At 40.0% G+C, this 13,136-nt stretch overlaps 1 protein-coding gene across 1 annotated transcript in view; it reads left to right on the top strand.

The window, feature by feature from the left end:
- Positions 1-8,673, top strand: part of sdhdb (succinate dehydrogenase complex, subunit D, integral membrane protein b) — a 28,771-nt gene extending 20,098 nt beyond the window's left edge. The window contains exon 4 of the mRNA XM_063038286.1: positions 5,338-8,673. Within this exon, the coding sequence (XP_062894356.1) occupies positions 5,338-5,503 (166 nt within the window). The 3' untranslated portion in view covers positions 5,504-8,673. The remainder of the gene's footprint in view (positions 1-5,337) is intronic.
- The last annotated feature ends 4,463 nt before the right edge of the window (positions 8,674-13,136 follow it).

The following is a 13,136-nucleotide window of genomic DNA, read 5'->3' as shown; positions in this document are numbered from 1 at the left end:
CCATGTTTCCCTGACTTTTTCTACAATCACATTCTCTAAGGCACTTATGTTTACTTGACCCATTTCCTTTTTATATGTTGAATAAAGCTGTTATTTGTCTGCTTTTATGTTCCTAACTAGTTCACATTCATGGTTTATTTTTACAATTTTTATCATCCTTTTGATCTCCTTTGCTAGATTTTGAATTTATCCCTGTCTTCAGCTCAACTGCTGAAATTTGCTGAATGTTTTTTCTTTCATTTTATTGCCCTTCTTATCTTAATTGGTTCATTCCTCCCATTTTTTGCCCTTGCTGTAATACATCTTTTCGGAGTCATAAATCATCTCGTTAAATGTCTGCCACTGTTTTCTATGTTTCTATGTTTCTATGTTTGCCTAATGTCTTTTCCGCTATCTGTCTGCCCAATCCACTTCAGCCAACTCTATTGTCCTTCTGTTTCTTTATACAAATGTAACAAAGTTTCTGACCCAAGTTTCTCCCTTTTAGATTGAATTTTTTAAAAATTCTATTGTGCCATGAGCATTACTTGTTCATTTTTTTCCTGGAGTTATTTAGTGAACCTGACTCATTACCCATAACATTGGACCACAATTTTTTTCAAAAGTGTTGCTTCCTTAATTTTTTTGTGGTTATGATAGAAAGCTTGAAGCTGAACACAAATATAATTTCAGATGACTTATCATGTCAGAATTTGGAGAAAAAAGAAATTAACTTTTATTGAATATAGTGTGTTTAATTGCATAATGGTGCTGACGCTTTGTAGTGTTGAATTAAGCTAAAAATGTGTTGTTGATAATTTTCGTTTGGCCTCAAGTGTCTGAGACTTCTCAGTTCAGTGGCCAACAAAAATCAAGCAGCATTCACAGATTCCAGTTGCCCTGATACCGTTTCTCCATGGCCGCAATGTCCTGGTGAAACCTTTCACCATGCTCGTCACTGACAGCACCAAGATTTGCAAGAAAGACGTCTAAATGGGAATGTAGAAAAAGAATCTGTAAGGACATGTTGACCTTCATGGTTTTGTATGCTTGAAGCATGTTATCGACCAGTTGAATGTAGTTTGGTCCTCTGAAGTTGCCAAGAAAATTTTCAACAACATCCATGCGACTTTCTCCAGTCCCATGAGAAATTCTTTGAATTGCCTGTCATTGATGACCTGCTTGACTTGTGGGCCAACAAAAATGCCTCCCTTAATCTTGATACCAGTTATTCTGGGAAACGTCTGTCTCAAATATCGAAATCCTTCACGGAAATTTTTGTACCTGGTAATAACAGATTCATTCCATTCTTGCAGTATTGAACCCAGTAATCCTACTTTTACCTTTTGACAAACCCAAGTCTCTGACCAGGTCATTTAACTCGGATTGACTTATCAGATGAGACTCACTCGACATAAGGGGTTAAAAATCTGTATCAGTGTTGTTTTCCATTCCTGGCTTGTGCATCATGGCATCTTCATTTGCCTCCTCGACACACCATGTCTCTGGTGTCTTCAGTATCATCATGTGGCACAGGTCTCACGGGAGTTTGGGGTATTCAATGACTTTATTGTTTTTGGCAGAGAAACCAGACATACTGGTCAGACAGAAGGAGCAGTCTGTCACATGATCCTTTTGCTCTCACTATCATCAGGGCAGCGAACGGCTTTGACTTCCAAGTACCTCTGAGCCAGGCTCTAAAATCAGCAGTGCATGTTGCGCAACAAGTCTCAGGAGCCCAGGCCTTGTCTTGGTCTCCAATCTTACACCTGAAATAGCGCTCGTAGGCTTAATAGCAGTCATGCTGCATCTGAGATTTAAGCATATACTCGCCACAAATATTACAGAAAGTATTGCGGCTGTTGCAGCATTGGTGAGACATCTTGCTATCACAAGTACTTCTGAAAATACAATTGCTTTATTATAATGAGTACACGCAATATGCTATGCGCAATGGCATGCGCATCAACGAGATCGCAAACAGATATACATGTAAACGCAATGCATAGAATGGTGTGTGCGTGATGCTTTTATCGCCATTCTAAAACCTGTCCTGTGGGCTGGCTGGTGGTGCAACGACATCGGCGCCAGACCTGGGAGCGGAGGTTCCTGGGTTCAAAACTAGTTGGGTCTGCCCCCGAGTACGCTTTCCATCTGTGCCAGATTGAGTGTCGAGAACGCAACTCGACCTCGTAAAAACAAAGGGAAAATACTGCGAAAATGTCTGTGTGAGGAGTGGCTCACTACACAGTCTCTCTCTCGCTCCACGCCTTGTAAAAAAAAAGCCATGAAAAATCCATCATCACGGACATGCAGACACACACGCACAGACAAACACGCATGCAGGCACACGCCAAAAAAAAACTAAAACCTGTCCTGCCACGCAGCATCCACCCTGCCGAAGTTTGTCCAGGCATTCCTGGACAAGATAGAAAACCTTTCAACTTACGTTGTGTGCAACATATGAAGAGCATCTGATGGCTCTGGGCTTCTATTTACTAGAATTCAGAAGAATGAGGAGTGACCTTATTGGAACCTATCGAATGGTGAAAGGCCTTGATAGAGTGGAGGTGGAGAGGATGTATCCTATGGAGGGACAGTCTAAGACCAGAGGGCACAGCCTCAGAATAGAGGGGTGTTCTTTTAGAACAGAGAGGAGGAATTTCTTTAGCCAGAGAGTGGTGAATCTGTGGAATTTGTTGCCACAGGCAGCTGTGGAGACCAAGTCTTTATGTATATTTAAGGCAGAGGTTGATAGATTCTTGATTGGTCAGGGCATGAAGGGGTATGGGGAGAAGGCAGAAGAATGGGGCTGAGAGGAAAAATTGATCAGCCATGATGAAATGGCGGAGCAGACTTGATGGGCCAAATGGCCTCATTTTGCTTCTATATCTTGTGGTCTTATGGAAATAACAAAATGGTTATAATGAGTGCACACAATATGCTATGCGTGTAGAGCATGCATATTAACATGATCACAAACTGATTTACATGTAAACGTAATGTATAGAAAGATATGTGCATAATGCCTTTATAGCCTTTATAAAACCTGTCCTGCCACGCAGTGTCTGCCTTGCCTAAGCATGTCCAGCCATTCCTGGACAAGATGGAAAACTTTTCAGCTTATATTGTGGTTAACATTTTAATTTATTTAAATTATGAATTGAAATAACAAATATAGGCATTTTCCAAAAATTAATGGTGCATGATAAGGAAATCCCATGGTGATTTTCATGACTAACAGCCCACAATCCATAAGATACACCCAAAAGTATTCAGGAAGCCAAATCTTTGTTGTCCAGTGTAATTAGATTCAAAACCACTATCTTAGATGCAGTCTATAATTTTATTTTCATAGCTACTCTTTCCAACTTGATTTGCCCAATCTACATGAAGGTTACAGTCCTCCATGATTATTATACTGTTTATTTATATGCCCCATTTTTTTTTAGTATTTATTTGTTGATTTATACCCTTTCTTACAGTGTTACTGCATTTGGTTATCTTTTTGCCTTGGTGTTAAATCCAGTGTTAGCATGTAGATATCACATAGCCCATTTACTACAGTTTTAAGTGTTCAATTTGGTGGCTCTACCTGAATAGTGCAGACCACTCCTGATTGTCCCTTTTGTATCTCTTAATGTTGTGTATTTTTTGTACTTGCTTTTGCTGGTCTGTGTTGCATTAGATCCAGAGTAACAGTTATTTTGTTCTCCTTAAACTTGTGTACAGGAAATTCAGAAAATTACATTAAACAATCTTGAATCTTAAACCTAAGCTAGTGCTTTTATGAACAAAAGAAGGTCTGCAGATGCTGGAAATCAAAAACAACACACACAAAATGCTGGAGGAACTGAGCAGGTCCAGCAACATCTATGGAAAGAATAAATAGTCAACGTCTCAAGCTGAGACCCTTCTTCACTGAGAAGGAAGGGGGTATGATGCCAGAGTAAAAAAAAAGGTGGTGGTGGTGGTGGGGAGGGAGGGAAAAGAGGCTGGCTGGAAGGTGATAGGTGAAGCCAGGTGGGTGGGAAAGGTCAAGGGCTGGAGAAGAAAGAATCTGATAGGAGAGGAGAGTGAACCATAGGAAAAAGGGAAGGAGGTGGGGACCCAGGGGGAAGTAATCGGCAGTTGAGAAGATTTTAAAGGTCAGAGTGGGAAATAAAAGAAAGGAGGGGGGAATATGTTTACTGGAAAGAGAAATCTTCCCAACGGCTAAGCATTTTAATTCCGATTCCAGTTCACATTCTGACTTGTCGGTCTGTGGCTGCCTCTTGTGCCAAGATGAGGTCACCCTCAGAGTGCAGGAACAACACCTTAGATTCTGTTTGGATACCCTCCGACCTGATGGCATGAATATCAATTTTTCCCTTCCGGTAAACAAATTCTTCCCCCACTTGCCCATTCTTAGCTTGGTACTTATTGCCCGTTATGCCGCTGGCGTTTAGGGCAGCGATGAAGGTCCTCCATCTTTGGCAGTGCTCAGGGCTTCCTTCATCGTGTCAGTGGCTCAGTTTTCACTACTGTCAGTCATGCAAGTCCCGGGAGGAGACTCAGGAATACCTTTGCCCTCAGATGTAGAAGGATTCTTCATTGCTGTTTCTGTAACAATTTTGTTTTACCAGTCAGGGTTGTTTCTCTGATCTAATTCGAAACCTGGAAGACTGGTGGACCACTCTTAATCTGGCTTCTTCCCTTTGACCTGTTTGGCATGGGTGAGCCTACCAAGAGCTAAAACATAAAGTCCTGACTCCAGCCAATATGGTTCTCTGTCATTGAGGCACGCAAGCCTCCAAGCCACGACAAGGTTGTGATCCTCTTGGAGGTATACTTCTCCTCACCTGTTTTATTTCTTCTTCTCCAGCCCTTTACCTTTCCCACCCACTTGGCTTCACCTATCATCTTCCAGCAAGCTTCTTCCTCTCCCCCCACCTTTTTATTCTGGCATCTTCCCTTTTCCTTCTCAGACCTGAAGAAGGATCTCAGCCCGAAACATTGACTGTTTATTAATTTCCATTGATGCTGCCTGACCTGCTGAGTTCCTCCAGCATTTTGTGTGTGCATTGCTATTATGATTTCTGTTCCTCTTCATAATTTAATCAGACTTTCCAATGTTATAGTGATTGCTCAAAATGCTGGTTATTAATTTATGGACTTAAAATGGAAAGATTATAACATCAGAGTATTGGCACCACAGCACTACCTATTATTCAAATATTCCGTGTGGGGAAAATGGGCTGATTCATTATATAATGCAAAAATGGATGCACTGAACAATCATTTGATCATTTTGTGCAAGTCCAATGCCTGTTTATTTCCCATATTAACCCATTTTATAACCACTCTGTTTCCTTTTAGGGGCCTTGGGCAAATAATTACAGATTACGTACACGGAGAGGCAAAAGTGAAGCTGGCCAAGATGGGCCTCCAGATAATGTCAGCTGTCACTTTCGCTGGGCTATGCTACTTCAATTATCACGATGTGGGGATTTGCAAAGCAGTGACAATGCTTTGGAGCCTCTAATTGATTTTGGCTTTATTCTTTCAACTTCTGGCGTTACTTTAATTTGTTAAAAAATTGACAAATCACAACAGCGATTTCTTTAGAAAAATTTTACTAGAAGGACATGTATTTCAGAATGTAATTTTAAGCCATGTTTACACTGATTGCAGATGTTGCCTTATGTCATCCAGTTGTTCCGTCAGTCTTTGGAATATCTTGCACTTGTGCTTTACTTTCATTTCTCTTCCTACCATGCATGTTATTACATCAGTGATGACCAGGGACGCGGCTTGCTGTGTACATTGGCCAAAATTTAGAATCATATGCAAAACCATAGCGAGATGGTCACTTAAATTTTATTTTGTATTTTCCACGGGAGAAAAACAGGCCTTTTTTTGTGCAAGATTATGCTTGATCTGAATCATCACGTATCCTACTGACTTCACTGATTTGCATAATCTTTTATGTTATTACTCATTTTATTACTTTCTTCCTCATTAGCTTTTCCTCCCAAATTCATCAGTTATAATTGCGCAATGCAGTAAGAAATCTAAGTCTTGTTAATCACTGCATAATAAAAGTTTAACAATAATTAGATTTGTCTGAATTTGTTTAACTTTGGTGTTTTTTTTCTGTCTTCCAAATTCTTTATTTAGTCTCCTCATTATTGAAGGAAAAAAAGTCAACTAGTGACTTTTTTTTTAGTATTAATTGTTTTGCAAAACAAATCTAGATGCTGTGGAAGTCTGTGTGCATATTGAGGCCTGTCTTGCTCGTTGAAATGATATCTTCTTTAATCAAAGGCATTCATTGTAGGATGTGGATATCCCAACTCAGCATTTGTTTTTAGCCTGGGTTTCAAATTTAATTATTCTAATGGGAGGGAAAAAAAAGCATATTCCCTGTTTGCAACGCATCTGATGTGATATGGTTTTGGATAGATCTACATTACAAAATTGACTATAATTCAGTACTATTAAAACAGTTAACTTCATAATTGCTAGGTAACTTAACAAATTATTGATAAATGCTATGGAATGATGTATAATTTTATGTCATTGGATATATTGTGCCAGAAGAGAGGATAGTATTGGGTTTGGAGGCAAACTTATTTGGACAATGAAGGGAATCTTCATGTGGAATTATTCCTGAAGTGTTTCACTGCATTTGGGTTCCAAAAATAGAAAGATTTCATTTACTTGACACAGCAACTTCCCCTGTTCCTTCGTAGAAAACCTTTTCGATAAAAGGAAGTTGGTTAATTTGGGTTTTTTTAAATCAATTTTACCTTACTAGAGATTTTTAATAAAACAAGTTGTTGATGTTCTTGCTAATTTTGGTGTGTGCAGTGTGTGTTGCTGTGTTTCTACAACGACTAGACTTTATTGTCTGGAAGTTACCTGGGGCATCCTAAAGGTGTTAGCTAAGCGCAAGGCTCGAAAGAGTGTTATACACATGTTGTCCAAATGTATGCCAGATGGACTTTGTCCACAGTGTTTTTCAAGGATTAGATTTTCTTCAGCTATTATAATAACCCCTAACCTTTGTGATCAGCTGACCTGCCCTTTCCAGAGTTGTATGAAAAAAAATAGGCACTTGGATCCCAAAACAAAATTGTGGCTGGCAAGAGGTGTAAGGGGGAAAAGCACATAGAAAGGAAAAGAAGTATTGTTTTTGACAAAGCAACCAACTGTGATGTTCTTTTGGCGGGGGAGGGGGAGTATACTATTGTTCCAATGTTTCACAACCTTCAAGTGAAAATATATTTTTTCAGTTATACCATTAGATAATGCCAATATTATTTAAAGCTGTAGGATATATTGGAGTTAATGGTGTGATTAGTGTTGTTACCTGTAGTACCAAAAAGTCTTGAAGTGGATGAAGCCATCTGACTATGTGTAAAAAGATAACACATTAAATTTGATCTCAGCATTGTGTGGTAGGATTAACATATTACTCCTGTGGTTCAAGATATCATTCTGTCTGTATGATTCAAGTGTAACATACCATGCTTAACATGGAAGACGATACCAACTAAATTTAACTAAGTTTACATAAAGTTTGTTCTGAATTCTTAAAGTTGTTTTGTTAACATTATTTCATCCCAAACACAGAATCACAAAAAAAAAACACTGGGTAATTTTCTGCATTAGAGAGAATCAAAATTAAAATTCAGAATTGGGAAATAACCTGAAAAAATTTATCTGAGTGTATGTGGGGAGGAGTGCAAGAAAGTAACAAGTTCCTGGTGATGTGCATAAGACTTGTTTGCATAAGTATCTCCAAAAACCTTAAGTCGTGATATCATCTCCTTGTGGATACAGAAATTATACTGTGTTTATTGCAATTATATCCATTCATACAAAATTTAATTTGAATGAAAATTTGAGTGCTTGATTTTAAAGGAATCTTATTCAGTCTCAGCATGTTAGATGAAGTGCTTCAGAAGAACATAATCTTGTATTCAATGTAATTATGTTGCAGAAAAATTGTCTGCAATTATGTAGTGCCTGTAAATAGGTTGATAAATGCAATTAGAAACTTGCTTTGGATGTTAGTTATTCTTGCTCTTTTTTTTAAAAATTTGGAAAACTTGCAAACCTGATGTGGGACAGCTAAAACTTTTCAACCAGTCTATTAATCCAGAAAATTGGCATTGAACAGCTTGAACTTGGTGGTGAAGTTATATACCATATCAAACCGCAAATATTTTTGCAGTGTAGTAACATTGATATTGTGACACCAGTGAAAAGCCAAAAAAAAATCCTTTTGTTGTCATTACTTCCATAGATGGTTACAAGGTATATATTATGGTTATGGCAGACTTCAAGGGAAATTTTTCAGTTACAGAATTAATGTGACTGTGGGTGGAGAGAAACCATTTACTTGTTATGCTATTGCTTAATAGTATCTCGACCAGTGTTGATGTATAATATTTATCCCTTCAAGCTTTGTCACTTTTTCGGTAATTGTAAAATTAGCAACCCTAGGGATGGAAAATATTGAAGGATTTTGTCAAATATGTGCAAGCTATTACCAGAATATTTGTAGAAGTGGTCGATTCTATGTACATAATTGTAGAAGCTTTGAGCTTTTATGCTCCTGTGGCAGTTGAGAGCAAATTACAATTAAACTATGCTCAACTTATTAAAAAGACTTCTTATTCTTATGCACCAACCACTGTGTTTTTCTCTGGAGCAGGTTTTCACTCGCGTCTTGGTTAAGATTCTTTGTTTAAATAATTTCTTAAATATTAATCTGCAAAGGATATGTATGATTAAGGATGGAGTCGTATCTTGTACTTGGGTGCGGTCGAAACGATTGTGTGATTAGCTTCACATTAGTTCAGAACTGGCATATTCTGTACTCAATCACACTCTAAACACAAAATACTCTGCAGATGCTGGGGTCAAAGCAACACTCACAACATGCTGGAAGGGTTCGTCGAAGGGTTCCAGCCCGAAACGTTGACTGATCGTTTCCACGGATGCTGCCTGACCTGCTGAGTTCCTCCGGTGTGTTGTGAGTGTTGCCTCAATCACACTCTTCAGCCTCGGGTGGAAATAATATTGTTAATCAAGTGGTCATTCCAATCCAAGACGGTCAATGGATTCAGCACTGTTTTTTGAAGCTTGCGAAGATTGACACCATTACCTACTGAGATGCAAGAGAGCTGAAGTTTCGAATTTACTGCATCCTTTTTTGAAAATGACTAAAGCAACACTTTTAGTGTGAAAGATGTGTTTTTGAAAAAGTGCATTAATTTTGAATACCCTACACCAGTTTATTTCTCTCGGAGCTAAGCTTAATTGACCTTGGGGAATTGACTATGATCAACCTGAAAGAACAAAATTCTTATGTAAGGTCTTGTCTGAAAGACAGCACTTCACAGTCACAGTCGTACTTTATTGATCCCGGGGGGAAATTGGTTTTCGTTACAGTTGCACCATAAATAATAAATAGTAATAGAACCATAAATAGTTAAATAGCAATATGTAAATTATGCCAGTAAATTATGAAATAAATCCAGGACCAGCCTATCGGCTCAGGGTGTCTGACCCTCCAAGGGAGGAGTTGTAAAGTTTGATGGCCACAGGCAGGAATGACTTCCTATGACGCTCAGTGCTGCATCTCAGTGGAATGAGTCTCTGGCTGAATGTACTACTGTGCCCAACCAGTACATTATGTAGTGGATGGGAGACATTGTCCAAGATGGCATGCAACTTGGACAGCATCCTCTTTTCAGACATCACCGTCAGAGAGTCCAGTTCCATCCCCACAACATCACTGGCCTTACGAATGAGTTTGTTGATTCTGTTGTTGTCTGCTACCCTCAGCCTGCTGCCCCAGCGCACAACAGCAAACATGATCGCACTGGCCACCACAGACTCGTAGAACATCCTCAGCATCGTCCGGCAGATGTTAAAGGACCTCAGTCCCCTCAGGAAATAGAGATGGCTCTGACCCTTCTTGTAGACAGCCTCAGTGTTCTTAGACCAGTCCAGTTTATTGTCAATTCGTATCCCCAGGTATTTGTAATCCTCCACCATGTCCACACTGACCCCCGGATGGAAACAGGGGTCGCCGGTACCTTAGCTCTCCTCAGGTCTACCACCAGCTCCTTAGTCTTTTTCACATTAAGCTGCAGATAATTCTCACACCATGTGACAAACTTTCCTACCGTACCCCTGTACTCAGCCTCATCTCCCTTGCTGATGCATCCAGCTATTGCAGAGTCATCAGAAAACTTCTGAAGATGTCAAGACTCTGTGCAGTACTTGAAGTCCGAGGTGTAAGTGGTGAAGAGAAAGGAAGACAAGACAGTCCCCTGTGGAGCCCCAGTGCTGCTGATCACTCTGTCGGACACACAGTGTTGCAAGCACATGTACTGTGGTCTGCCAGTCAGGTAATCAAGAATCCATGACACCAGGGAAGCATCCACCTGCATCGCTGTCAGCTTCTCCCCCAGCAGAGCAGGGCGGATGGTGTTGAACGCACTGGAGAAGTCAAAAAACATGAACCTCACAGTGCTCGCTGGTTTGTCCAGGTGGGCGTAGACACGGTTCAGCAGGTAGACGGTGGCATCCTCAACTCCTAGTCGGGGCTGGTAGGCGAACTGGAGGGGATCTAAGTGTGGCCTGACCATAGGCTGGAGCAGCTCCAGAACAAGTCTCTCCAGGATCTTCATGATGTGTTCCAGCAGTGAAATGCAGTGTTCAATTAAATGCAGAAATATTTAACATGGAATTTGGATTCAATTCAAGAACAGAAAGACTTTGTCTAAGAGGAGAATAAACAGAGCCACAGTCTTTTAATAATCATTAAGGACATCACATAAGCATTATTGTATAATGTGCACTTAATGTACATTACTGGAACTGATTAAATTAATTCAAGAGCATGTCTCTGTAACAATGAGGTGAGACAGAAGTGGCATCAGGTGCTGTTCACCTGGCGGAGAATCTCACCTGGTCCCTCAACACCAGCTCCATAGCAAAGAAAGCCCAGCAGCATCTCTACTTTCTGTGAAAGCTGAGAAAAGTCCATCTCCCACCCCCCATCCTCACCACATTCTACAGAGGTTGTACTGAGAGCATCCTGAGCAGCTGCATCACTGCCTGGTTCGGAAATTGCACCATCTCGGATCGCAAGACCCTGCAACGGATAGTGAGGTCAGCTGAGATCATCAGGGTCTCTCTTCCCGCCATCACAGACATTAACACCACACACTGCATCCATAAAGCAAACAGCGTTATGAAGGACCCACGCACCCCTCATACAAACTCCTCCCTCCTGCCATCTGGAAAAAGGCACCGAAGTATTCGGGCTCTCACGACCAGATGATGTAACAGTTTCTTCCCCCAAGCCATCAGACTCCTCAATACCCAGAGCCTGGACTGACACCAACCTACTGCCCTGTATTGTGCCTATTGTCTTGTTTATTATTTATTGTAATGCCTGCACTGTTTTGTGCACTTTATGCGGTCCTGGGTAGGTCTGTAGTCTAGTGTAGTTTAGTGTTGTTTTATGTAGTTCAGTGTAGTTTTTGTATTGTTCATGTAGCACCATGGTCCTGGAAAACGTCTCATTTTTACTGTGTACTGTACCAGCAGTTATGGTCGAAATGACAATAAAAAGTGACTTGTTAAGGTAGGTATGAGTTTTGGTGATGGTGCTGTGTATTCAGAATTCAATTTGGTAAAAAGAGTTTACAAGTATTGTCATTTATTTTGAGATATTTGGCAGAGAGATACAGAAAAACACTACAGAAATCCAAAATGAAAACAAAAAATGTAGGAAACACTCAGCCGTTCAAGCTCAGTTGTGGGAAGGAAAGTAGTTTATATTTCAGATCAAAGACCCTTCGGACTGAGAAGGAGAGAACAAGATTCAAGACTGTTTAATGCCATTCCCAATACACTTTTGTAAAGGATAACAAAATAATTATTACTCTGGCTGATGCAGCACAAAAAATATACAATAAGATAAAAAATACAATAATAGTATAAAAACACTAAATATAAATACACAAGATAGCTTGTGTATATATAGATTAATTGTATGCCCATAAAGTGACGCTAGGCACATAAGGTGACAGACAGAAAATGATAAAGTTGTGGTAGTTGGGGGTGGTGGTGGTGTTGATCAGCCTTACTGGTTGGGGAAAGTAACTGTTTTTGAATCTGGTGATCTTGGCATGGATGCTATATAGCTTCCTCCCTTATGGGTGTGGGAAATACAGACCATGAACAGTGTGGGTGGCATCCTACATGATATTACGGGCCCTTTTCCAGCACCTTTCTGTATGTATGTTCTTGATGGTGGGGGGGAGCTGGTGCCAGTAACATGTTGGTCAGTTTTGGGTACTTGCTGTGAGCCTTCCTGTCTGCCACAGCGAAGTTTCTGTACCATGAAGTGATTAAGCTTGTTAGAATGCTTAATACTGTGTATCTAGAATGATGTGAGTATTTATGTGCAAAGTCCAGCTCTCTTCAGTCTCTCATAACATAGAGGCATTGGTGAGCTTTCCTAATTGTGTAGAATATGTTCTGGGACCACGAGAGGAGTTTGAAACTTTTCAGTTTTCACTGCTATAAAGAGTGGTGCAAGCTCTTTTAAAGTTGGTAACCTTCTCCTTTGTCTTGTTGACATTGAGGGAGAGGTTATTTGCCTGGCATCTGTAAAATTGTTGCTCTGTAATCCTTTTCAAACAAGGATGTAACATTACACTAAGAATTTGGTTATTTCCTACAGATTACTTCACAATCTCTACTCCCAAATCAACAGCTCTCATTTATCTGTGATTTTGGCTGAGCTTGTTATTTTGCTCCACTTGAAAGTGGAGGATATGCATAGACTGACCTGGCAATTATGTCTTCCTGCTCTGCATTTCACAGCTCTTTTTCCTTTGTTTGTGTTCCCATTCTCTAAATGTTCCCATTCAACAAACAACCTTGTTTACATCATGGTCACTTCACTAAAACCCTATAGCAGTAGCATAAATCAGTGTAAATTGAGCATCCATGCTATTCAGTGGCTGTGTGACCCACCATCAACACCAGCCAATTAAATACTGTTACTAAAGGAGAAGATACCTAGTAGGGGTGCCTTACAGTGCCTAACAACTATTTCTCCCATCTATAGAGTGTAAGTT

This window comes from Mobula hypostoma, chromosome X2 (genome assembly GCF_963921235.1).
Source record: "Mobula hypostoma chromosome X2, sMobHyp1.1, whole genome shotgun sequence".
Classification (NCBI taxonomy): domain Eukaryota; kingdom Metazoa; phylum Chordata; class Chondrichthyes; order Myliobatiformes; family Myliobatidae; genus Mobula; species Mobula hypostoma.
The sequence above is the reverse complement of the archived record's forward strand: the minus strand, read 5'-3'. Positions and strand labels throughout refer to the sequence as shown.